Here is a 27,145-nt window from a genome sequence, read left to right on the forward strand (position 1 = left end):
GCGGACACAGCCGCTCCACCTTCACGAGGACTCTGTGGAAGACGGGATCACACACCGCAGAAGAGGCGACCAACACGCGTGCGAGGACCCTTGTGTGTTTTGGAATAACAACACAAACAGGGAGCCCCCCCCCACCCCCACCCCACGGCTGATCCGCGGTGGGACAGGACTCGAGGGCTGGGTCTGTGGCGCGCCGCCCCGTTGTGCGCTCAGCAGCAGGGTCAAAGAAACCAGATTCCTCCGGGTGACTTGTGTTTACACGGGAGCCGTGCAAAGACGCGTTCGGGCCAAGCGAGCTGAGCCGCGCCAAGCACGGGTCGCTCCGTCGTTTTGGGTCGCTGCCCGTGCACACGGCGGAGGACGGGGCCAGAGAAAAGTGGGAAGTTGGGATCAAAAGAGTGACTTCGGATGACATGCAGCTGATCTCCGGGCCGAGCACATGCGCGTAGCGAGTCGCTTGGTGGCGTGCAACTTTCCCCCGTGGGGAGGGACGTGGGGACTGCTGCAGACTAACTGACACGCTCACTACGCGCGGTGTTGTCGTTTGCAGGCGATGGTGCATCGGGATCGGTTCTTGAGTTGAAAAGTAAAAGTCTTTTGAGGAGCCGCGTCGCAGCCAACGAGCCTCGGCCGAGAGTCCCGCCGGAGGTCGACATGGAGACTCCGGGCGAGCGGGAGAGCAGTCCGCCGAAGTCGGAGCGGAGGTTCGCGCTGACCTACGTCGGCTGTTCGTCGCTCGACAGCCGGACCACGCTGCCCATGCTGCCGTGGCTGGTGGCGGAGATCCGCCGGAGAAGCGAGAGGGGCGACTGCGGCCCCGCGGTGCAGCCGAGGGAGGTTCAGCTGGTCCTCAGCCCCCCCTTCGTCCGGTGCGTGCCTTCCTCCAGCAACAGCTCGTCGGTGTTCATATTCGAGCACAAAGCGCAGCTCGTCTCGCGCTTCATCCACAACAGCAATGACCTCACCTACTTCGCCTACCTGACGCGCGGCCAGCCCGACAACCCGGAGAGCGAGATGTGCTGTCACGTCTTCAGGGCCTGCGACCCCAACCAGGTAGGGTCCCCCCACCCCCCTCCGTAGAGAGCGCAAACACGTGACACAACAACAACAACAACAACAACAATTATGCCTGTTACTCCCTCTAAGAGAGAGAGAGGAGAACAGAGAGGACATTGTGCAAATGATAATGAGGGGACTAGTAGTGTTCCATCAAATAACACATGTTATTACTGTATTATTGATCTTGCTCTCTATCTTTCTGCAAAGTCTAATGTCAGGGTTTTTACTACGGCCTACCTTACTGCAAGTGAAAACACACCACACGAAATATGTCTAAATCGAAAACACCTTTGGGTGATAGGTATGTCATTTAATCTCACACACAGAGCAGATTAGTCAATGGTGCGAGCGGAACTGCTTTGGTATTAAGTATTTAGGCCACCGTCCATTTGATGGGAATAATAAACAGAGAAACTGGTGGCTGTAGTGTGACAACAGCAATATAGGCATAATATGGAGTCAGCACATTTACAGGCTGGGTTAGTAACCGAAATGTGCTAAGCAGCCCAAAAAGAGTCAGGAACATGGGAGTTGGTTTAAAAAAAACAAACATGCTGCCTCTTTTTCTTATTTTTGCCCGAAAACACGGTTTGGGTCCCAGACTTTTGGGTACGGGGCTCCCCATGAGTTAACAGTAGTGCCACTGTGCTGTGCTGCGTGTGTGTGAGAGAGAGAGTTCTCAGTAGTTTTTTTTTCTGGGTTTTTATATATGAATCCCAAGTATCTTAGTCCTTCACCCCGTTGATGCTATTTCTGTCCACCCAATCGAATAAACCATTGGACATAGCAGTCAAGGCTATTTGTTTAGCTGCCGAAGGCCGAGCGCAGGAGAGGCAACGTGCTTCGGGCCTCTCTGCTGGCCTTTTTTCAAAGTTTGCTGCAGTCAAGGGGAGAGGCATCTTGAGCATGCCTCAAACGGCATAATTACGCAACCCCGAAACCGGTTTGGCCGCCGGTGAGGGAGCGAATGTGCAAGGTGGACCATGTGGAATGCATGAGGACTTTTTCCACTGGTGCAGTAATAGTTCATTACCTTATTATTTTACAGGCGATTCATATTTACATAAAGATGTTTTGCTGTGCTTTGGTGGAATGTCTATGTTTCAGACATTCTTCCTCCTTGCCTTGTTTCAGAGTAACAGGCATATTTTTTAAAAAAAACACTATTCCTAGCTCGGGGCCTGAGCTGAAAGACCCCTAGCATCTACCATTATGATGTGAAAGGTTAAAAATAAAACAGAAGTCTTTGTATCCTGAAGAGAGGCGCGGCTTAACTGCTTTTTGTCAAAGTGGGACAAAGATATGCAGTTTTAACAAGTTGAAATGTTAAGTAAGCAAAGTTTTTTACATAAATAGTGAATGTTTCATTTTGTGTGTGCTCCTTTTTTAAATCTTAACTCGGCTCAAAATGCAACTCCCCTCCCTGTGTATTATTAATGTGTTTGAACCCGTTCTTAGAGCTTATGCGCAAGGCGCCGCCGTGGATAGTTATGCGTCCGTGGTTTGATTGTTGCATTTTGCCTCCCCAGTGAGACTGATGCACACATTTGTGTCTCGTCACATCTCCAGTGTGCCGTCATCCAGGCAGCAATAGGCTTGCTGCTCGTTTTAGAGCTCAGGCCCATGTGGTTCCCACCTCTGCTCGCACTTGGACCTGGACCACAGTGGAATCGCTCACGTGCGTCTGCTGGGTGCTGGGTCATCATTCAGCGACACGTTGTCAGGCCGTGATAAGGATCACGTTTCACAATTAGAAACTAAGATTCTTATTTGGTTTTCCTGATTGATGACTTCATCCATATCTTAATAAATGTTACATTTAAGTTGTAAAGTAGCTTCGCATGTTGGAAAATATTGCCCGGTTTTACCATCCTATGCTTCAAATGTCATATGACTCAATCTTTTTTTTTTTTTTTCTTTAATAGAGCCGTTGAGTTGGGACATGAACTTTGTTACACTACAGTGCTCAGTTTGTGTTCGGGCTAATGGAAAAGCACTGGGGGGACGTCCCAGCTGTGGTGAAAGCAGTAAGGTGCCTTGGGATTGGAGAGCTCCAGCCACACAAAGACGGCTATGTTGGAAGCCAGAGGGTTTACCCAGGTTGTACACAAGCCACAGGAGATGCATCTATTTCAAGGGCTGGTTTCTGTTTCAGTGTTTCATTCTCCTTGTCTGGTTAAATAGTTAAAAGTCCACTGTTGAAGTTTTGACGAATTGCTGTAATCTGATTTATTTATTTAGAATATTTACGCATGAACTTTGGGGATGGTGTGTGTTGTGTCCCTAGGGGGGGGTTTGATTAAATGGTGCAACAGAACAACGTGTTCAGCTACTGTTTGGCAAAATATTATTAAGGTGCCACGGTTGGTTCGACGTGACGTGAGCCATGCAGCGAGAGCGCCCTCGGACCACCAGATCAGCGGGAAACTCAAAATCCTCATGTTGGTTTCCTCGTGAGCTCTGAAGCAGCCGCTGCTTGTTTGGACGGGCTTTGGATCACAGGTATTGTTGGACAAAGCCGGGCAGTGACGGGTGAAGGTTGGATGTAGAAACCAGTCGGAAGGAGCATTACAGTGGGAGGCTATGTGGGAATAGGATACGGGTGTGGGGAGCGGGGGGAGGGGCCTGTCTTCCCTCTAATCCCAAACAGCTCTTTGCCTGTCTGTGCCGGCTGAGCACCTGCACTGGTTCTGTATTAGGTTGACTGCAAATAATTAATCAAATGGTGCCGTGGCATCATCTTACTCGTGCATAATCCACGAGTAACTTCAATGTGCCTGGGTGGTGGTGTTTTCTGACCCGGCAGAGCAGCCACCGAGGCCTCTGAAAGACCTTGTGGCGAAGGCACCACTGTGGCCAATGCTTTTTTCCAAATATGCAGGAATTAACTGGGATGAACTGGACATTTTGGGGTAATTTAACTGTATTTACCTTGTCTTATATGACAAAACAACATTTTATTTGTGATAAGCAGACACGAATGAGCAAATTTCTAATACATTATTATAACAAGAACAATGAATAGAAAAAGAGTGAGTGTATATATTACAATTTAGCTAAACATGGCTGCAAACTTGTAACTATAGTAAATCAACCTTTTACCCTGGACATCCACATTAAATCACTGTAACAAGGAGACGTCATTGAGCTGGTGGCCGTAACCGGGCAACCGGAAAGATTTTTCAGTTTGGTGCAGCAGGATTGGCGATCTGCCGTGGACCGACATAGAGATGCGCCCTCACTCGCTCACAGGTGCTCGGAGACCTCCCACCCACGAGTATCTCGATGATTACAAGGGTCGGTTCTGTTTGAGTTAACAGATGGCCGAGTATGTACGAACAACACAACCACCCACCACCTGCCCTTCTTCCTCATCTCTGTGCAGCTCTCTGTCACTAGCCACACACGCTCTACCCTTTGGGAAGCCCTTGGAATACGGGACTTTAAAATAGCTCGTGTAGCGACAGCAGGAGTCGGGCATATTTGATCCCTCTGGTGTCTCGTAGAATAACTGGACTCCATACAAAGCAGGATGTTTGTCCTTTCCTGTTATGCCTACTCTCCGGCTTGTGGTCACAACCTTTGCTGTAAGACTGATTTTGTTACATAACCTCCCTCTTCAGTCCACATAATAAAAATGTTTGCTCAACAGTCAGTTGGTTGGTCCTATCAGATTGCCCCTGTTTGTTTTAGCGCTCATTGTTGTCCCAACCCGGCTATTTGACTGACCTTGACTGGGGCCCTCGTTCTCACCTTCTAGCGAGTTGGCACTTGGGGGTCTGTCAGTCCCATTGTTGGCCAAAATAAAGAAAACACTGGATTTTGTAAAAGGGCTGAAAGATTGACTGCCTTTTTGAAATCCCAATTGCTCAAGGGGGCGCTTAGAAAGACGTGCATTTGTCTGTCGTGACTTGTTTGGTTGCTTTTCCTGGATGCGAGTAAACACACATCCTGCTTTGTGCACGAGCTCAACAACCTCCAAGTGCCTCACGCACCCAGTGACGCAGAAACCGGCTCCGTGACCTGCACGTCTCCGATTCCTTCCGGGCCTTCTGTTGTGTCCTCGGTCCCCTAGTGTGCAGGCGTTTACTGTCTCCTAATCCACTTCTGTTTCCAATGAAGCGCTTCGGTCTGCCGTTGACTGATCCGAGTTACTTACAAATACTCTGTGTGGTGGCGGGCGTGGTTTCAGCCCGGCTGCAGAGGGGAGAGAGGGGGAGTGGCTCGGGGAACAGTGCCAGGTGAGAATAATAACAATCACCTGGGGATAATGACGTGTGTGTGTGTGCTCTCCCCGACATATAACAGTGAGGCGGGGGCGAGCGAGGGGGAGAGGAGACGACGAGCGAGCCGGACGCCGGCACAGTTTCCCCAGGAAATACAAAATAAAAGCACTATTCTGCACGACCAAGGTCTCGAGTCGCTTTGTCCGGAGCCCGAACGACCCACATCACCTACAGTGGCGCCCAACTCGGCGGGGACCGGAGAATGTCGAACAAGGAGCAGGGGCATAGTATGACGGCCCAGCCAGCGCTCGCACTGGGCCAGATGATAGGGGAACTGGCGGCGATTCAGCGGCACCAAGCGGAGGCCAACCGCCAATTCCTGGGGGCACTCCAGGCACAGGTAGGGAGGCAGGCCCAGGCCCTGGAGCAATTGGTAGCACAGTCGGGACCCGCGCAACCACCCCCGACCCCAACGGCCATGGCCAGCCTGACCCTCCACCGGATGACGGCGGAGGATGATGCCCAGGCATTCCTAGAAGCCTTCGAGACGACGGCGGAGGCGTGCGGGTGGCCAGCAGGGGAGTGGTCAGTCAGGCTACTCCCGCTGCTAGCCGGGGAGGCGCAATCAGCAGCCATGGGGCTGCCCCCGGCGGCCCGGCGGGACTATTCAACGGTGCGCAAAGCGGTAGTCGACAGACTGGGGCTGCTGCCGGAGGACCACCGGCGACGGTTCCGGGGGGCCAGGCTGGGACCCGAGGACCGACCATTCGCCTACGGGCAGAGGCTCAGGGACGCGGCCGCCAGGTGGCTTCTGCCAAACGGGGTTGGAGCAGCGTCGGACGTCCTCGAGAAGGTGGTGCTGGAGCAGTTCGTGGAGGGGCTCCCGGCCCGGACGGCGGCGTGGGTCCGGTACCACCGGCCACCGACGCTGGAGGCGGCCACCACCCTGGCCGAGGACCACCTGGCGGTGCACCGCAGCGGACGGGGCGGCCGGGAGGGAGCGCTGCCTGCGACGCAACCGGCAGCAGCGCCAGCCGGAGGGAGCCCGCAGCGGACCGCGGGGCGGCCCACACCGGCCCTACGGCGGCCGCCGGCAGCGGTACACCGGGACCCCCCGACCGCAGCAAACCCCGGCACCCTTCCTGACCCAACGGGAGGTTCTCAAACGCCAGGGCAGGAGTGCTGGAAGTGCGGGCGGCTCGGCCACCTGCGGAGGGAGTGCCCGCTGATGGAGGTGGGGCAGGTGATCCGGGTCGCCGGCGCTCCATCACCCTCCCCCGGCCCGGGAGCGACGTACCGCGTTCCGGTAAGAATCCAGGGGGGTACACGCCAGGCGATGGTGGATTCGGGCTGCTCGCAGTCCATGATACATCAGAGCCTGGTTCGGCCAGGGGCATTGGTAGAAGCGTCGCGGGTGAAAATTAGGTGTGTGCACGGGGACATTCATGAGTATCCCATGGTGTCCGTCGAACTTAGGTTCAAGGGGAGAAAATATAGAATAAAGGTCGCGGTTAGCTCCCACCTGACGCACTCCGTAATTTTGGGAACGGATTGGGAGGGATTTAACACGCTAATGGGAGAGGCTGCGGGGGTGCGTTCACGACCGACAGGGACATGCGGTATTTGTGCTGTGCTCAGCGGTGACGCGAGGTCGTCCGACGCCGCCGGGGGAGGGGGGGAACCGGCGGAGCCTCCCGTGGAGACCCCGGCGGTTCCCGAGTTCCGCTCCATGGAAGATTTTCCACTCGAGCAGTCTCGTGACGATACTCTACGCTCAGCCTACGACCAGGTGATAAAAATTGATGGTCATTTGGTGCGCCCTGACGCAGCACAGTCGTACCCGCACTTCTCATTGATTAGGGACAGACTGTATAGAGTGAGTCGTGACACTCGAACGGGGCAGGAAAACACCCAGTTGCTGGTGCCGAAAAGCCGCCGGGAAATGATTTTCCAGGCGGCTCACTATAATCCGATGGCGGGTCACATGGGATACGGGAAAACACTAGACCGGATAATGGCCCGATTTTATTGGCCAGGCATCCGGGCGGGCGCGCGCCGCTGGTGTGCGTCCTGCCCGGAGTGTCAGTTAGTCAATTCACCAGCCATCCCGCGTGCCCCGCTGCGGCCTCTACCGCTGGTGGAGGTCCCGTTTGAGCGCATCGGCATGGATCTAATCGGGCCATTCCACCGGAGCGCACGCGGATACCGCTTTGTGCTAGTCCTCATGGATTATGCAACCCGGTATCCGGAGGCGGTGCCATTGCGCAATATCTCTGCAAAGAGCGTCGCGCAAGCACTGTTTCAGGTCATCTCCCGGGTTGGAATCCCGAAAGAGATTCTAACAGACCAGGGCACCTCGTTCATGTCGCGCACACTGGGAGAACTTTACGGGTTACTGGGCATTAAGTCCGTCCGCACCAGCGTTTACCATCCCCAGACTGACGGGTTGGTGGAGCGGATGAATAGGACGCTGAAGTCCATGATTCGTAAATTTATTAGCGACGATGAACGTAATTGGGATAAATGGCTTGACCCTCTGTTGTTTGCAGTCCGCGAGGTTCCCCAGGCCTCCACCGGGTTTTCCCCCTTTGAGCTTCTGTTTGGCAGATCACCAAGAGGGGTGCTGGACCTTATTAAAGAAAGCTGGGAGGAAGGTCCGAGCCCCGGGAAGAACGAGATCCAGTACGTCCTGGACCTGCGAGCAAAGCTCCACACACTGGGTAGGATGTCACGAGAGAATTTGCTCCAGGCCCAGGAACGACAACAGCGGCTGTACAACAGAGGAGCCAAGCTGCGAGAATTCACACCGGGAGAAAAGGTACTTGTATTACTTCCTTCTTCCAACTCAAAACTCCTGGCTAAGTGGCAAGGGCCCTTCGAGGTCACACGCCGGGTGGGGGATGTTGATTATGAGGTGGTGCGGTCTGACAGGGGCGGGGCTACACAAATATACCACCTCAACCTCCTGAAACCCTGGAGGGAGGCGGAGTCTGTTTCTCTGATTTCCACAGTATCGGAAAGAGAGGACCTGGGGCCGGAGGTGCCAAAAGCGGCCAATCCCACCCCGCTCCCGTGTGAGGGTCATCTCTCTGAGGACCAGAGAGCAGACATTGACCAGTTGCAGGAGCGGTTTGCTGATGTGTTCTCCCCCCGGCCAGGCCGCACCGACCTGATAATGCACCGAATCGAGACACCCCCGGGGGTGACGGCGAGGTCACGACCCTACAGACTACCCGAACACAAAAGAAAAGTGGTCCGGGAGGAATTAGCGGCTATGTTGGAGATGGGGGTAATAGAAGAGTCCAACAGCGCCTGGTGCAGCCCCATCGTTCTGGTGGCCAAGAAGGATGGGACTGTGCGGTTCTGCGTGGACTACCGCAAGGTAAACGACGTGTCACGATTCGACGCCTACCCAATGCCCCGGGTCGACGAACTCCTGGACCGGCTGGGCACTGCACGTTTTTTTACGACCCTGGATTTAACTAAGGGCTACTGGCAGATTCCCCTGTCGTCAGAGTCCAAAGAGAAAACAGTTTTCTCCACTCCGTATGGTTTGTACCAATTCACCATGCTTCCCTTCGGCTTGTTCGGTGCCCCGGCCACGTTCCAGCGCCTCATGGACAAGGTGCTGCGCCCGCACGCCGCGTATGCTGCCGCCTACCTGGATGATGTGATCATACACAGCACCACCTGGGCGGAGCATGTGCGGCGGGTGGACGCGGTGCTGGAGTCGCTGAGGCGGGCCGGGCTCACCGCCAACCCGGGGAAGTGTGCAGTTGGACGGAGGGAGGTACGGTATTTGGGGTACCACTTGGGGGGGGGGCAGGTGCGTCCCCAGGTAGACAAGACAGCGGCAATTGCAGCCTGCCCGCGCCCCAAGACGAAAAAGGAGGTGAGGCGGTTTTTGGGGCTGGCAGGCTACTACAGACGGTTCATCGCCGGGTTTGCGGACCTCACCAGCCCCTTGACCGACCTGACCCGGAAAGGTGCGTCAGATCCGGTCCAGTGGTCGGAGCAGTGCCAGCGGGCGTTTGAGAAGGTAAAACAGACTCTCTGTGGGGAGCCACTCCTCCACACACCTAACTTTTCTCTCCCTTTTGTGCTGCAGACCGACGCGTCGGACAGAGGGCTGGGGGCCGTTTTGTCCCAGGAGGTCGAGGGGGTCGACCGCCCGGTGGTCTACATCAGCCGGAAACTGTCGGAGAGGGAGGCCAGGTACAGCACGGTGGAGAAGGAGTGCCTGGCCATCCGGTGGGCGGTGGGCTCCCTGCGCTACTACCTCCTGGGACGCTCATTCACCCTCTGTTCGGACCACGCCCCGCTCCAATGGCTCCACCGCATGAAGGATACTAACGCCCGGATCACTCGGTGGTATCTGGCCATGCAGCCTTTTAACTTCAAGGTGGTCCATAGGCCGGGGACGCAGATGGTCGTGGCGGACTTCCTCTCCCGCCCGCTGGAGGGAGGGGGGGGGGAGTAAGCTAGGCCGGACGGCTCCCCGGCCTAAGTCGGGCGGTGGGGGTATGTGGTGGCGGGCGTGGTTTCAGCCCGGCTGCAGAGGGGAGAGAGGGGGAGTGGCTCGGGGAACAGTGCCAGGTGAGAATAATAACAATCACCTGGGGATAATGACGTGTGTGTGTGTGCTCTCCCCGACATATAACAGTGAGGCGGGGGCGAGCGAGGGGGAGAGGAGACGACGAGCGAGCCGGACGCCGGCACAGTTTCCCCAGGAAATACAAAATAAAAGCACTATTCTGCACGACCAAGGTCTCGAGTCGCTTTGTCCGGAGCCCGAACGACCCACATCACCTACACTCTGCCCCTCTCCTTTTTATTCTGGCCTTGAGTTATTTAAAGTTGCAGGTCAGGTCACGGTATTTGTTCATCAAAACAAGTTCACGTGTGAACTGCAAGTCTAAACATAGTTTTGATGTTGTGACTGCTCTTTGTGCATTTAGTCTACACGTGTGTCCAACCCCTACATTGGTTATGATGTGACTTTAAACACCATAGAAACAAGTCCAAAACTGTCTTTTGGAGTTAATGGGGTTTTAGCGAAGCAGATACCTGCTTTGTTGTTGAGTACTGACTTAAGTTATTCATAGAGAAATGTCCAGTTCATTTCCCTTTCCCCCTTTTGTTACGCTTTTCCTTGTTAATGTCCTCCCATTTGTCCACTCTCCTCTCTTAAAGGTCTCCGAGGTGATCAGCAGCATTCGCCAAGTGTCCAAATCGGCCTTAAAGGCAGACGCCAAGCCCAAACAGGAAGCGGACGAGGCCTTCTACAACTCCCAGAAGTTTGAAGTGCTTTACTGTGGCAAGGTGCGAACGAATGCGCTCCTCGTCTTTTTAAGTGATTTTCCATTTAATTTGGTCCCATTGCGATGATACAAATCATTTGAAATCCCCCAAAAAACAGGTGACAGTTCTGCACAAAAAGGCTGCGGTCACCCTCATCGATGACTGCATCGACAAATTCCGTCTGCACGAGGTGGAGCGCAAGCGCCAGCGACTGCCCGGAGGGCGGCGAGGGTCCACAGAGGGAGCCTGTGTGGAGTTCCAGATGGGGGGGGGAGGAGAGCCCATCTCCTCGGCTCTGAATGAGCGCATAGAACACACGGAAGGCCCTGGAGTGGAGGACACGACCGGAGGTGGAGGTGAGAGCCCCCTCCGCGTTGTTAGGATTGAACAGTTTATTTTGCTTAGTTTGTCAGGTCTAATCTCAAAAGGCCAGATACCATGGTGTCAAAGCAAGTGTGATTTTTTTCAGTTAATCATTCATCTAGAAATACAAACTATATATACAAGGAAAACACATTATTTCCACGCAGGTATATAACATCATTGTATTATTCTCCGTTATTGCATGTATTAAAAACGTTGATGAGTTGATTAAACGGGAGTAGAAACTCTTCCGATTGGCCATGTGTGCACGGAGAAGTATTGTAAGTGTAAATCAACACTAGTCTGCTGCGGGTGTTTCAGGTAAAAGCGCGTCCAACGGCGGCAGTCAGAGCGGCCTGCGAGGAGCGTTCCCAGAATGCATCCTGGAGGACTCCGGGTTCGAGGAGCCCCAGGAGTTCCGTGCACGCTGCAGCAGCCTGGCCGGGAGCCTGCAGCGGAGGCCCGGGGAGGGTGTCATCATGGGCCCCCTACGCCGCAGACACTCCAGCGCTCCGAACCACGTCCAGCCGTCGGACTCGGACAAGAACCGCACCATGCTCTTCCAGGTAGAGGAGGGTTAACGGGGCAGTCGACCTCCAGAAGTAATGATGGGCTGCCCTTCTGCTGATGTGTGGGGGGGGTTCTTATCTGTGTGTCCAGATAACTGGAGCTGGTAGAACTCAGCCCTGAGACTGAAGAGCTTTATTGTAACTGCGATGTACCCTCATTAAAAGATAACTGCTTTGTGGTTGAGTACTTAGTTAGACCCGGGGCGCTATAATATATTTTCAGTATAGACGAACACCTGAACTATTTTATCTTGTGTTACTATTGCAATAGATTCTAATTAGAATATTGCATTTGAAAAGCTCTCTTTATTTAGCTCTGCACGTCTTGCCACCACAAGTCAATTACTTCTGTGCACTTTCAAAGTGGCGTCAGCCAGCCGCCGCTCCTCACACACCACGTCCATTTCTCACAAAGCTAATTTAAAAAACCAGAGCACGCCGTTCAATATGATACGACGCGTAGCAGTCAATTGTGGGAAAAATCGTTGATGCAGACTTGGTGACCTCCATGTTGAGAGTGGGCTTTTATGTGTGCGTTGAACGGCTCGGAGTAGTGAGATCAGTGTGGAGACGTTATTGTTATGTGTTATGTGCATGAATCTCTTTGGCCCCATAGTTCTTTATTTCAATTTTATTTTCTAGGTGGGCCGTTTTGAGGTTAATCTGATAAGTCCAGAAAGTAAAACCGTGGTGCTGGAGAAGAACTTCAAAGACATCTCATCGTGCTGTCAGGTTGGTTTATTTTGACTCGCTGCATTTACACTGAAAGCCTCTCTTTTCTTACTCTGCTGCAGTCCCAGCAATAAGGCAGGTTTAATGCATTAGTGCCCTTGACGTCTACCTCATTACAGCCTGTCTTTGCAGCGCAGCTCGCTTTTTATTTTCATCCGTTTCATTCATTCTTCAATGAAGTAGAAATATGTTCTTTTTCCCTTTCCTTTTTCCCTGTACATGCAATCCCATTTCTTTAAATAGACACCCAGCGTAAAGATAATGCACTGTCTAGCGTGGACGTAATGAAAAGCGGAAATGGGGGATGTAAAGAGCCATTATGGGGTCTGTGGCCTGTGCACTTTTATTGAGATGCAGCCTAATGGATTTGAAACGCAGGACTGAATGCAAAGGTCCTAGAGTGCGTTTTTACCTTGTCTGCGATTCATTCTAGTTTCCCTATTTACCTCAAAATGTGACGCAGGGCGTCAAGCGGTCCGACCATTTTGGATTCATCGGCCGCGACCACTGCGAGGCCGGGCCCAGTCAATACGTGTGCTACGTGTTCCAGTGTGCCAGCGAGTCGCTGGTGAGTCGCGCCGAAGACGTCGCCTCGGGCTTCCGCTCTTTCATCCGCTACCGGCCTTTTAACCCCGTCCTTGCGCCTGCTTGCCCCCCCCCGCCATCCCCACTCAGGTGGACGAGGTGATGCTGACCCTGAAGCAGGCCTTCACGACCGCGGCGGCCTTGCAGAGCAACCAGACCCAGGTCCAGATATGCGAAGCCTGCCCCATGCACGACCTGCACAAGCTCTGCGAGCGGATCGAAGGTGAGGTGAACCCCCCCCCCCCTCCGAGTTTGCACAACACCAACAAGGAGTCTGACTCTCAGTTCCTCTGTTTTCCAGGTCTCTATCCACCCAGAGCAAAGCTGGCTATCCAAAAATATCTCTCCCAGCTGGGCGACAATGAGCAGGCTGAGATCTTTGAGCGCGTGCAGGTACTTTCATCTCCTTCACTACCGGAGAACGGTGCGATCAAGTCCTCGTGTTTCGAACGTTTGTGTACCCGTGTCTGCAGAGGCTGAAGCCCGCCTCGGACCAGGAGGAGAACGAGCTGGTGGTTCTCCATCTGAGGCAGCTCTGTGGGGCCAAACAGAAGTCCCACCTCCACATCGGGGAGGTCCCGCAGGTAGATGGTTAAACCCTGTTAGATGCTGATAACCAATCAGAGTCATGGATTCCATTCCTTTAACTGCTAGGAAACTCACGATGCAACATTGTCGCTGGAATCCAAGCCAAAAATGGAGTGGTGCCTAAAAAGAGGCCTTCTGACGCCGACCCAGTTCCTTTCTTTCACATTAAATGTTAAGGTCCCTACAGTGTCTTGACCGTGTGGTTTCACTGCAGTTTGCTCACCACATTGTTTCATTCTTTTCTTTCCCCTCTTACCTCTGCCCAGAATGCAGCAAACAGCCCGTCGGCAGGGGACGCCGCGGCCACCGGCAGTCGCTTCAAACTGGACGCCCTCAAGAACAAAGCTCGCACGTCGCTAACCAGCTCCCTTGAGAACATCTTTGCAAGGGTGGGTCACACGAAGGGCTCTTTCTTTTCCACATACGTGTCCTTTTCCGCCCCTGCCTTTGTCTCGATTCAACGTCCCGCTTGTATTGTATTCAACATTTTGTTAATTTAGTAAATTATGGTCCATCCAGAATCAAATACACTATAGAGCCGGGTGCGCGCTACCTCGTGATTGACAGGTCCCTAGTACAGCCTCATACGGCGTCTCTTCGTCTGAGGCAATTTCCTCAAATTTGGCGAAGGAGCCTCCACTTGGACAGGAGGATGAACCGATCACAGGTCACGGCGCCTTCACAAAACACATTCATGGCCGGATTCATATGCCAAATATGACCCGTTCACACTGGATGAAGGGAGGACATTCGGGCAACAACTGGGCGGCCATTCTAGTCCCTCTAAATGTCTCTAAATGTAATCTCTGAGTCTTAATTCTGCGGTCCAGACAGAGCGTGGCCAATATGTGGTCTACCTTGTGTCTTTCTCCCCTTTAATCCGTCGCTGTTTCTGTGCCATTCTCATCGAGGGGATTTGGATTGACCCACATCTGCCAGTGAGACAGCCCAATAATTCCTCAGTGGAGGGATGCTGGTCAACTGAGACCTCTGCTGCCATCTGCTATTGTCTCTGAGACTCAACTCAGTGGTGTTAATGTTAATGTCATCAAGTCAGGACATTCCCGTCGAATTACTTTCTGGAAAATGAAAACTGAACTTTCTATTATTTTGATTTTGACCCAACTTGTTTTGTGCTGTGTAATCCCCAGGGTGCCAGTCGCATGCGGGGCCGTTTGGGCAGCATGGGCAGCGTCAGCAGCTTTGAAAAGGTAAGGTGTCCTCGACTGGTTAAAACCAGAATTCACAGAACCTCACCAGAGTGGCTTTGGAAATCCTTGCGTTTGACCCGGCGGCTTTCAAACGCATGTCGTAGTCCGTCTCTGTGCCCCTTCCACTGTGTCAGCTGGAGGCGAGCAGGATTGTGCACTGCATCCTTCCTTTGTATGAGCCCACAACACAAGAGCACAGCAGGGAGTAAGTCTACAGAGCTGTCAGTCCACCATTTGGGGTCGTTGGCTTCACGGTGTCACCGCTGTGCAGAATGTGGAGGAGTGTGTGATCGATGGTGGGGTTATTCCACTGATATTCCACACTGTCGGGCGCATGGTGGACGGAGTAGAAGACAAAGGATCAGTCTGCTCTTTTCTCCCGAAGGACCAGGGAACATCTGTAATTTTGGCAGCCGGCATCCGTATTGAAGGATGAACTGATTTTTGGGCCAAAATTCATGAATTCCAATGCCAGTTAGGAGCATTTCACACACATTTCATACAGCAAGATAATGAAGACAAGGCATCGGCTTCAGAACCAAAGGTTGCCACCAACCAGGTGCTGGCGCTGTCTTAAAGCAGAAGGGGGCAACTCCTCTAGCCTGGTTGAATAGGAGTCTATGAAAAAAGACTTTGTCTCTTGATTAATTCCCTCAGTAAACATGAGTTCATGCTCTCAAGTCTTTTCCAATACCGCATCATGTTCATTGAATTAATAGTCCATTTTGTGTAAAATGGACCGTAAAGTAGCTTTAGAGCGGGTCTACCTTGTGATTGACGGGTCACTGCCGTACCAGAGTCACTTATCCGCCATACAAATGCGGTCTTTTCCATTCATTGGTTGATTCTTTCTGCCACTTTTGCTCAGCCATTGAGAGGCATATCCAAGTGGTGGGATCTCTTTGAGCTGCTCTTACTGTCACCAAACCCTTAGAATCACAATTACACAGAACAGCTATACTTATGAGGAAAGAATGTAGAATTGTATGTCGTTTCTTTATGAAACAACGTGCATATTCTGAATGTCAAAGAAGTATCTGGCGTGTTCTCTTTCAAGGCTCACCTGCGCCCCTATTTGCCACATTAGTGACTCAGGATGGGGATCCTTTGCCCAGCGATTGTGGGACTCGTCAGGGTTCTGGTGTCGAGCAGGAAATTCAAGTCAGGATGTCCAGTTGTGCTTCTGCTGAGCCATAACCGTCCCGGCTTCCTCCCCACTTCCTTTGCCCTTATCTGAGTCACTTTCTGCTGACATCTGGCATGATTTGCACGTGTTCATGAGGCCAACAGACCCTTTTCCGACCTACAATATGATAAGCACTGCAAAGACCTTTGAGATAGTGGAATCGGCATGGATTATTTTCTTTCTTTGTGTATTGAGAGGAGCAGCACAAATTGCGCTTATCATCTTGTTCCATGTCAGATCTACCATGTCAGAGAGGGAGGTCTGTCAGAGCGATGGGGAGGGAGGGAGATTGGAGGGTTTTCACCCTCCCCACCAATCGCAGTGAGAGGCGGCGAGTCACGTGACGCTGCCCATTAGAATACAATAGATGTGGGTGTTGTTCTGCCAGGCGGAAGGCAACTCTGAGTCCATGAGTTTTGAGGGGAGCTCAACCTGAAACATTGCTTAGCTTTACGCGAAAATAGGTAAGTGTCGGTACGCTGAGCCGCTGCGTTGTTGTTTTTACCAGCATGTGTGGTTTGACTTGCAGAGCTATTAAATGCAATAATTACCCGTAGCTGCTTGAACCCGGGTGATTGAGCTGCGTGGTTGTGCAGAATATCTTAAAGGACTTTGTTGTCATGCACTATTGTGTCACTGTTTCCGCTCTGTCATCCAACCCTGTTTTGACATCTCACGAGTCTACATTACGGCTAAAGCTCTTCGCCTATGGACTGACCTCTTTCCGTCCCCCCCAAAGCAGGATGAGGAATCGCCCGGTCACTCCCCTCCGGGCTCCCCTCCCGCTTTCCCCGACGGCGAGCCGGAATCCGGCCAGCAGTTCCGCCGGCGTGCCCACACCTTCAGCCACCCGCCTGTGAAGAAGCGCATCTCCTTCGAGGGCCAGCCGAGCGGGGGGGGCAGACAGCCTCCGCTGCACAGACAGCAGTCCGTCAACCCCGAGCTGCTGCAGGGCAGGTAACTTACACCTCTCTACGTCCAACCTGGGGGGAGAAAGGACCGCGTGCCCCTCTGGCTGCAGTACTGGAGGCTTTGCACATTTTGAAATGGGCTAAAATGTTTCCCCAGTAGTGAGCTTTTTGTGTTTTGACTATTTCTCCGTAGCCTATGGAATCAGAACCTGTTGATTTGGTTTGAATGAGTTTGAGGCTGAGTAAAGGTTGCGTTGACCTCGGATGGATACGCAGACGGTGTCATCTATTTGCCGTGCTCTCTCCCCCTCCTAACTCTCTCTTTCCCTGAACAATAGCGCGGCAGGTTTCCTGTCCCCGTTCCGATCCCCCCCCCTCGCGCGTTCCTCGGCTCCCACCGAGAGGCGCATTCTTTTCGCTTAACGTTCTGTTGTGTTTTTGTATTTGCGGGCACTTGCTGTGTGGCTCGCCCCAGGCCCGCGGCCGCGTCCAGAACGCGCAGCGTCTCGGAGAGCGAGTCCACCTTCGGCCTCCCCTCCTCCTTCTCCGCCCCTACTTTCCTGAAAAGCATTTACCAGGGCTCGCTGGGCTCCCTGAGCTCCCTGGCAGACAGTGGGAGCCTCAAGAGGTGAGAGGGGGGGTTGTCCCCACTACTGATGCCCGGACCACTAAGGGGTGGGAGGGGTGTGCGGGTCTTTGCTGGGATGGCTGTAGCCATGTGAACGCGTTGGCTGTCCAAACCTTCTAACACCCGGCCTCTCTCTGCCTCGTTAAGTTAACGCTTGTTTTTTTATCAAGTTAAAAAACTATTTCCAGACGTTTTTTTTTTTTTGTGTCCCTGGAGTCGCCCTGTTTTCCTAATTATTTCAGAAGTAGAAGTGGTAGCTGGTCTCCTCTCTCGCATGTGCATTTTCTTTTGCACGTCAAAGCTGTATTTAATGTGTAATGCCTGCCTCTTATTAACCTTTTCCTGGTACCCACGATGTCTCAGGAACCTCTTATGCATCACTTCGGCGTTGCTGCCGGTGTCCCCTGAGCTAATCTCAATGTTTGAAGAAAGCAAGAACCCACGACTCACACGGCAGAGAGTAAAAGTCAACATTTGCATTATGAATGAGATTCAGTGGAGCAGGCAGCGTAAAATGGCATTTCCACAGAGTGTTTGTCCTCCTCCTCCAGCAGCGATCCAACCCTCCGAGTGCCGCTACTGAACCGAAATACAAATGATCGTTTCAATTTCCTAAACGGCACCTTTTTTGAAAAACAAGCCTTGACCTGCAGTGCGTAGATGTGAATGTGCCAACATATTCAAAGGCTGCTTTATCTGTTGCACTGAGATCACTTACCTCCAGTCCTGTTTTCTACTTTGTGACTTCTCTCAACAGGGTAAAAGAGGGATTTTAACCTGATCTGTGCGGAACAGCTGTGAGAGTAAACAAAATGGTCTCACTGACATTTTTCTTAACCAAGATCCCTTCCTGTTTTTCCACTGCGCTCCCGATTGAAGGGGGGAGAGGAGGGGGGGGGGGGGGGGGGGGGCGCCGCCGCGCAGACCAAGCTTATCAAGCGCTGTGGCTGTGAGCCATCCTCTGCGCATGAAAACATTGTTTGACCTAGAGAACCTAAATCAATATAAAGAGACTAGTGCAAGGTATTTAAACGCACGAGTGCAAATTACTGCATAATTCACATAATGTCCTGCAAAACGTCATAAAGCATTCCTTTGACATCTTCCAGCAGCTTTTTTTAGTGATACTCAAATGGGAACTTCCTACACACGAGTACGCACGTTATTTTAGTTATTACGCCGTGGAAATGGGCCTTTTTTTAGTAGAGCCTGCCAGGTTCTCCACGGACACGGCTCCCTTTGTCTGCATTGTCTGGCTGTTGGCTGCCGTGAGTCCATGGCTTCGATAAATGTCAAACATAAATAACTTGAAACGGTGAACATGAATTTATCCGGCAGCTCAGTTACCCGCTTTCCTCTTCACTAACAGAGGTATTTCTTTCCAGGAGACCACCGGGCACGCATGCTCATGTGACCTAACGACACTACCTTCTGCCCTAATAGTAACATGGACATCGTCATCCAAAATGCCCGCTGCATGGTTTCAACTCGTCTAACCGCAGCCTCGATCACTTCTCGTCTGTTTGCTGATGAGAACCCTGTGTAACAATATCTGTGCGCGCGTCTGTGTGCTGAAAGACGGGCGTGCGTGTGCGTGCGTGCGCGTGCCGACACCTGACCCGCCTGCCCGGGGCATCTGTGACGCTGCTCTCCTCTCTCGTAGCAATGGGGAAGGCAGGAAGAGGACCCTGTCCGCCTGCAGCAACGACTCGCTGAGCGGGGGCCCCCCCCCGACCCCCCGCAGGGTCTCCTGGAGACAGAAGATCTTCCTGAGGGTCGCCTCGCCCGTGAACAAGCAGCCCGCCTCGATGCAGCACTCAGGTCTGGTAACCCGACCCGGCCCGGTTGCGAAAGGATCCTCTTCCTGCGCCTTATAGCAGAGGCTCATTAAATTAGTAATATTTCAGGAAAGATGCATTTTCTCAACGTGCTTCCTGTTGACGCTGCGTTTCAGACCACCATGGCAGCAGGGAGCTGTTGCCCCTCTCTCCCCACGGCCCGGGCTCGGGTCTGGACCCTCTGGGCCGTCCGCTGCTCCCGGCGGGAAACCCCCTTTCTGGGGAGAGGCCTAAAAGAACGGGCGCCGACTACCGGGCCCTCTGGAAGACGGCCATCCACCAGCAGATCCTGCTGCTGCGCATGGAAAAGGAGAACCAGAGACTGGAGGGTAAGTTGCATTGGTGCCGTGCGCATGAGGTATGACAATCGCCCCAGGACGAGTCCAGGCCCGGGTCACATGGGGGACAAATCGGTCCCAAGAAGAACACAAGAGGAACCCTTTTGTGGACCTGCTCCTCTGCAGACGCGTTTATGAAGCGTCACGCGGCCGTGCTTGTTGAAACCGACTCACAGTGGGTCTTGTTGTTAAGATGTTGTTGCCATCACGGTTGGAGATTGTGCAGCGGTGGCTATATGAGTGAACTGTTTCGGTTTGCATGTGCACGCAGTTATGAGCACGCGCTCCGTGGCACCAATGTGGAGGAACCGAACCTAACAGTTCAAGTAGCACCTATAAATATTGCCCTCTTACGGCCCAAGTTATTAGGGGGCTTTCCCAGAGTGTGTTTCTGGCACTCCTTTTGTTTTTCTCTCCTCTCACAAGCATCATCTCAGATAGTTCTGAGGGTAAGCAGAGGAATGGAGAGGAGAAGGTCGAGGCTATTTGGAGTCTCTTAAACGCCTTATCAGAAAATGCATCTTCACAGGGAAGTGAATTAAATCTCACTTTCCAAATGTCTGTGACCTTGTTACATCTTTCTAGCTAGATAAAGATTAGACTTGTTCTCACAGAGAGAAAGTCATTATATGACTATAGTATGTTATACTACTATACTTTGCCTGATTGTAATATATTGAACTACTATACTATACTCTATATTATTCCATACCGTAATATATTTGATTAAACTATACTACTATAGTTTATTTAATATATTTTTTATAGTATAGATAGTATAAAATATAAGCCTATATTAAATTAGATTTTACTATATTACTTGTATACCAACACATCTCTTTCCCTTTGTTTGTTATCATGACATCAATGCTGGTCTGAGGGCCTAAGTGAATAACCCTTTTCAATAGAAGGTAAGCCTTATAATATCAGCCCTTGGGTCAAGGCAGATGGATGTTTGCATGATTCGGGGTGTTTGTTTATTCTATTCCTTCAGCTTCTTCTGTTCGCATGTTCAGGGCCGATTATGGTGATTTTGCTGTACGTCTATCCCACAACCTTGATTCATATTCGCTGTCTATAAACAGGGAAGAGAGGCGCTCAGGCAATTTTTAAAAAATGTATAAAGTATGTATATATGTGAGTGTGTAGCGAACATCATCGCACAGAGGTGTTTCCCATCCCCCACCATTCACCAACTCAAGAACCATATGAAAAACCTGTAGAACCATCATACCACCATAAAATGGTTCTTTAGAAGGTGATGGTTCTTTGTGGAACCACGCTGCCTTCTAAAGAACCATCTAAGAACCTTTTCTTTCTGTGCGTAGCCTCTCCTCGCCTCCAGCATAATGGAGATGGATCTTTGGTGTCAATGTGGCTATTGTGGCTTTAATGTGTACACAGCAGGCTCTCCATGGCAACGGGGGACAAAACGCGTGAGGCACTGTTCCCACACTTGCTCTTAGTTCTGCCTTCTTTTAACCCTGCCGGGTTTACAAATGTTGTTGTTGGTCTTTTGATTTTCTGCTGCGATCAGGAGACTCCGCCTTGTCAAAATGATGTATGAATATGTTCCATTGTCTCACTTTCTCTCTTTCTCTTTCTTTTGCCTTTCTTTCCCGGTGGTTGCGTTACAGCGAGCAGGGACGAGCTGCACATCCGCAAGATGAAGCTGAACTACCAGGAAGTGGGCCAGAGCTCCGCAGAAACGCTGGCCTTGTGGGAGAGAAAGCTGACAGCCCCCGGCAGAACGACGCTCGCCCAGAACAAGGAGGAGTTGTACGCCGCCCTCTGCCAAGGTGAGCGATGTGCGTTCTGTGAAGAGCTGGTATGTGTGTTTTGTGCGACCCGTACTCAGTGAGCGATCATTGTTGGGGGTGCAGGTGTTCCCAAAAGCCGGCGCGGGGAGGTCTGGCTGCTCCTTTCTCATCAGTACCGGCTGCGCCACCGGCTGCCCCAGCGCCAGCAGGCCCTGGACGTCTCCTACCAAGACCTGCTGAAGCAGCTCACCGCCCAGCAGCATTCCATCCTGGTGGACCTAGGTGGGCACGGCCGCAAAGAGGGGTCCTCCTCCTCCTTCTTGACACGCTCAATCGCTCGCAGATGCTCTTTTTTGCCATAAGTGTTGACAAGCGTCATGTCGTCCTCGCTCAGGCCGGACCTTCCCCACACACCAGTACTTCTCGGCCCAGCTGGGCGCAGGGCAGCTCTCCCTCTACAACCTCCTGAAAGCCTATTCTCTGCTGGATACAGAGGTGCACACCCTGACCCTGTCTCTACTCTGCCACAGTGCAGTGAATATTATGTGTTAATCTGTGTGTGTGCGCCCCTCAGGTCGGCTACTGCCAGGGCATCAGCTTTGTGGCCGGAGTGCTGCTGCTGCACATGAGCGAAGAACAGGCCTTCGACATGCTGAAGTTCCTCATGTACGACCTCGGGATCAGGCAGCAGTTCAGGCCCGACATGGTCTCTCTGCAGGTCAGTACAGGGATGGCTGGCTGTTGGAAAAGGACAAAATAACAGAAAATGATTATGGAAATGAATGTCGGTTGGCCCGGTGCAAGGCCTCACGAAACAGCCGCTCAACGTATAGCCCAACAGTAAAAATGTCACGTTATAGCTTGATAAACTGATGCTATTAGCAGTTATTAAAATACATAAATTGTTCAATAATAGTGCATTTAGACCCAAAAGTTCAAATCTCAGAGGTCGAAACACTAACCTGACCCTCATCTGAGGAGCAGCAAATTGAATCTCGGTTGGAGAAGGACACGCATGAGCCCTCTGTCAATCAAACTCTTTCCAAAGCCAGTTGGGAAAAGAGAGGAATCCTATTTCCCTTTCGACAAAAGCCAGCTTCAGTGTCGTTGGTAAAGAAATCCTCTTGGGTTCCCAGAGAACTGGTGGGATTGCAGTATCTACGCTTCCATTAGCAAACGGCCCAAACACATTTAAGTACGTTTTCTCATGCGGTATGTGAAGCCTGACTAAATGGCTTTCAGTGTGAAGAGTAATCCCGCGATTCTTGCTCCCGAACAAATCACAGCTTCAACCAGCCTGGTAAATAATAAAGTGTGATTCAGCGCAGCGGGGAATGAAATCCTCCGAACATGAACGCAAGCACCAAAGAAGGGGCGCAAACAGCCAGCGCTTCACCAGGGAAGCTAAAATGTTTCAAATGCGGCATTTTATTTAGGTTGATCATAAAACCTCCACAGTGTGTATCTGAGACTGTCAATCACGCTGGACTTAGCACATTCGTGTCGTGTTATTAGTGTCTCCACCTCTTATTCGAGCCACACCTGCACGCCTGCTCTGTTAGCTCCTGTTAAACATCAGCTGACCAGCGGGGTGAGAAAGCAGCCCAAGGCGTGGTAATCTTTAATCCTTAGCGGGTTAACCATTGAGCCGAGCATACTACTCCCTGCTCTCTGAAGGAGCAAAGCGAGGTGGAGCCGGTTCATCTCAGCGCCGGGGAGGTAAAAGCATTTCTTGTCGTCTTTGTAACCGTCAGGAAATTGTAAGACTGATAACGGTCTAATTTTAGCTCGGGCTAACTTCTGCTTCCCTGTTCTATCGACCTTGTTTCACTGCGGCACACGGAACCGTTGTAGTACATTGACTGCTCGGGCCTAAACGCGTGTCTGGGCAAGACTGGGCGCAGGTGCTGCTCCAGGAGGGTGAAGGGTCCTCCCCAGGTCGCTGCGTTGCCTGCGGATCCAGATATTCCAGTTTATTCTGTGTCTTTGTCTGAACATGCGTGTGTATGTAAGCGTGTTTTATGCCCCTGCACGTTTGCCTCCGCGTGTCATGCCAGGTCCAGATGTACCAGCTGTCCAGACTGTTGCACGACTACCACCGCGACCTCTACAACCACCTGGAAGAGCACGAGATCGGGCCGAGCCTCTACGCCGCGCCCTGGTTCCTCACCCTCTTCGCCTCGCAGTTCCCGCTCAACTTTGTCTCCCGCGTCTTTGGTGCGTTCTTAGAATGACGGGGAAAAAGTGTGCGAAAGGGTTTGGTGTTTGTTGTTGCGATGCCCACTAACGTGTGCGTGTTTCAGATTTCGTATTCGTCCACGGGACCGAGGTGATCTTCAAAGTGGCCCTCTGTCTGCTGAGCAGCCGTGAGGGGGAGATAGTGGAGTGCGACAGCTTCGAGAGCATCGTGGGCTATCTGAAAACCACCCTTCCTGCCCTCTCTCAGACCCAGATGGAGCAGACCATTGCCAAGGTACAGAGTGGGCAGTTAAAATTGTGTCGCTGTGTGAATGTCACACTGTGCACGTTGTGCAGTAATCTGTTGCTTTCCAGGTAATGGAGATGGACATCTCTAAGCAGCTGCACACGTACGAGGTGGAGTACCACGTCCTGCAGGACGAGATGTTGGAAGCCGGGCCGCTGCCCGACGAATCGGACCGGCTCGACAAACTAGAAAAGACCAATGTGCAGCTGAAGAAACAGAACATGGACCTGCTGGAGAAGCTTCAGGTAAGGAAGAGAGGAATGGCACTCCCCAAATGTTACCTGTCACCCGCACCACTGGATAGACTTTTGGAAAACAACTGCAAATGCTGGGTAAATAATCTGCAATATTACTTATTTTAATCAATGATCATTCAGGGAATGGACATGTAGAGGTCAGTTTATAATTCCTTTTTTTGAACAACATTCTTGTTTGGACATACAGATAACTGCTAATACCTCAGACTGCCCATAGATGGCACTAAAACACAATTCAATGAAAATAACAGCAAATCAACGAGAATAAACACCAACTGTTCCCCGAATGCTCTTGACATTTTGATAAGTTGTTTGTGAATCTGCAGCAGGGCCGCTAAAGGCACACCTGATGGTCCTCGCGTTTATCCGGGGCACAGAGGTATCAGGCTGCTCTCGTACTTGGTGACTAAGAAAGAAGTAGAACAACAGGAAGCAAAGCGACGCCTGGATTCTGCACAAACACACAGTGATATCAAATATCAGATTTAACGCAGGGGTTCTGGTTCAAAGTCGCACTAGTGGACTCCTCAGAACGTGAGTGCTTGTTGTTTACCCCCCACCCCCTGTGCTTACTGAGGCGCGACCCCTCTGTCCTCCAGGCTGCGCGGCAGAAGATCCAGACGCTGGAGACGAGCGTGGAGAACTTCCTGTCTCGGGAGAGCAAAATGAAGCACATGATTCGCTCTCTGGAGCAGGACAGGGCAGCTCACCAGAAGACCATCGAACGCATGCGCTCGTGCCTTCCCCCTGACGCCCTGACAGATGTGGAGATGACCCAGATCAAAACGGGACCCAACGGGAAAGCCAAAAACACAGCCAAGAAGCCCTGATTGCGAGCAGGGGGGTGGCTGGGGGGGGGGGGGGGGGGGCAGAGAATGAAGTGAACAAACAGTAAATGCTTGAGCGGGCTCCAGGTCCTGCTGTTGTTCCGCTGCACAGGAGCGGAGCGGAGGGGGCCTCGCGAGCTTGTGACGTGTGGACTTTGGGCTGGAAACATCTACGTGGTGTTCATCGGCGCGCAGCAGAACAGTGGGAGGAGGGTTTCCGTCGTGTGTATGTGAGCGAGACAGACTGTTCCCTGCCCCGTCTCGTCCGTCTCACTGCCAGTTTGAAAGGTGAGATCAAGATGTGCAACATCCTCCCCATTCACATCCTGTTTTTAGTGATCGGCCTCTATGGACTCGCCACCGGTCTCTGTTGCACCACAAAAGCAGTCCAAAGTTGCCTGTTTGCAAACAATCCTTTGGACCTCCGGATCATATAGCCATTGTGTGTGTGCGTGGGTGCGTGGGGTGTGTGTGTGTGTGCGCACTACCTGTTGTTTTTGAACGTGTTATGGAAAGCCTCCCTCAGAGTGTTTTATCACGTCCCCCCCATGAACTGAATGCCATTTCCCTCCAAAGAATAACGGAGCCACCTGAGTGCGCGTCTTTTCTATATCAGGCTTCTTCTACATATACTACACATGTGGTCTGGTGCGCTTGCCGCTCGAAAAACCGCACCGCTGCCGGTCATGTGAAAGACCTTTTTAACATGGGCGCTCGGGAGAAGTCTCACGGGGCAGGAAGTGAGGACGTGTGCATTTTGGGGTTTCCTGCGTGAGTGACCGCGGCGTCGCCTTGTTTTCTGCGCTGCTGTTCAGACGCCAAGGCGAGAGAAAAAAGGAGTGATCTAAATAGATCTCACACAAGCTTCTGCGTGACGTTTCTTGGTTGTTGTCGCCCCCCCCCCCCCCCCCCCCCCGGAGCTTGGCATTGGCTGGCGACGCCCTGGCTTCCTGTGCTTCTTGAAGGTGGGACAGCGAGTTGGTGTACAGGCGGTTTGATGTTTGCAGCGAAACTCGGGGGTTTAGGTGAGCGAAGAGACCGCAAAGGAAACGACAGGAGCTCAAGTTAAATCTTCTTTTTTTTGTTGTTGTTTAGTGTGGCTGGGTGTTTCCCAATGCTGCGTAATGCGCACACACACACACACACAGATGCAAGCAAACAAGCCGTGGACCGTCTGACTGCATGGGGCTGACGGTTCAGAGGAGTTCAAAGCCCGTCCCTGGCTCCCTCCTCCGTTTGGTTTTCATCCCGCCCCCGTGTCTGACTCACCGTCGCCTGTTCTGATTGAGCACAACACAGGCCTGGGCTTCACGCCACCTTCCTGAAATGCACCCTGAATGCACATAAAAAAACAGAAGAAAAAAAAACAAGGTGACGACTTATCACTCGGAGAGCACTTTACCAGCCGCGTCTTCCTCGCCTTGCGCTGGGTGACAACATTTTAGTGCCTGTGTAAAGCTTTACTGTCAAACTTCAGCCCCGGCAGACGCCTCCGGCACACAATGTGATGGCGTTTTTTGTTTTTCAGTGCGGTGCGCTATCATGCACCCGGAGGGCCGTGCCTAAACGTTGCGATGCCGAGTTAAAGGAGCTCCACTTGCTCACGTGAAACGTATGATATGGCGACGAATTCTCCCTGATGCTCCCTATTTTGGTAAAATGTTCTTGTAAGGACAGAGGTGACGCAGATGAGATTCTGTACCAATAAATAACAGAAATAGTCTCCTGCTAAGCACTCATTTTTGAAAGCTGTGGAGGGATAAGTAAGGCCTCTGTCCTTCTGTGGTGTTATGCTCATCTACAGTATTTGTGTAGAATATTAATTTTACCTTTTGAAACCAAAGAAGAGAATGAATGAAACATGTAGGATTTCATCCAAAACACATCGGTGCATTATGTATATGTGTGTTTTAAATAACTTTCTTCTGGTTTCTATGACAAATGCTTCAAAAGTTACCAAATATTTGCAGTAAAAACTTTTTTAAAAAGACTGTTGGCCGACCTGTTTTCTCTGCTGTATTCTTTTGTGCCAAAGTCAAATGATGGCCTTCAATCTCCATTAATTGGAGATCTGACACTGTTTTGTCATCATCCAATGTGGTCAGCAAAGCGTCTTTATTGAACAGCGAGCCCAGGTTACTAAACAGTGCTTGTATGGCTGCATTGTAAGAAGACACTTAATCATAGAGGGAATTCTTTATCTTCTGTCAATACAAGGGCTTCGCATAAAACCAAAACACTGTTGTGAATTCTTCAATAAACTTGACCTTGCCTTGTTTTA

General features: G+C 51.8%; 1 protein-coding gene across 4 annotated transcripts; it reads left to right on the plus strand.

The window, feature by feature from the left end:
* Positions 1–27,145, plus strand: tbc1d4 (TBC1 domain family, member 4). Of its 4 annotated transcripts, none has more exons than XM_037488567.2 (23): positions 1–1,053; positions 10,479–10,607; positions 10,705–10,942; positions 11,271–11,515; positions 12,161–12,250; positions 12,714–12,818; positions 12,926–13,058; positions 13,137–13,228; positions 13,309–13,419; positions 13,690–13,812; positions 14,575–14,634; positions 16,560–16,777; positions 17,207–17,359; positions 19,023–19,180; positions 19,314–19,526; positions 21,173–21,334; positions 21,419–21,577; positions 21,690–21,790; positions 21,870–22,013; positions 23,353–23,512; positions 23,599–23,768; positions 23,849–24,025; positions 24,637–27,145. In XM_037488567.2, exons 1-23 carry the CDS (start codon positions 655–657, stop codon positions 24,865–24,867), a joined length of 3,771 nt encoding a protein of 1,256 aa, XP_037344464.2. In that variant the 5' UTR covers positions 1–654; the 3' UTR covers positions 24,868–27,145. The 4 variants fall into 4 exon arrangements, with proteins under 4 accessions (XP_037344464.2, XP_062420795.1, XP_037344469.2 ...); XM_062564811.1 differs by having other exon boundaries at positions 16,563–16,777; XM_037488572.2 differs by lacking the exon at positions 17,207–17,359 and having other exon boundaries at positions 2–1,053.

The sequence above is a fragment of the Pungitius pungitius genome, chromosome 10 (assembly GCF_949316345.1).
Source record: "Pungitius pungitius chromosome 10, fPunPun2.1, whole genome shotgun sequence".
Classification (NCBI taxonomy): Eukaryota; Metazoa; Chordata; class Actinopteri; order Perciformes; family Gasterosteidae; genus Pungitius; species Pungitius pungitius.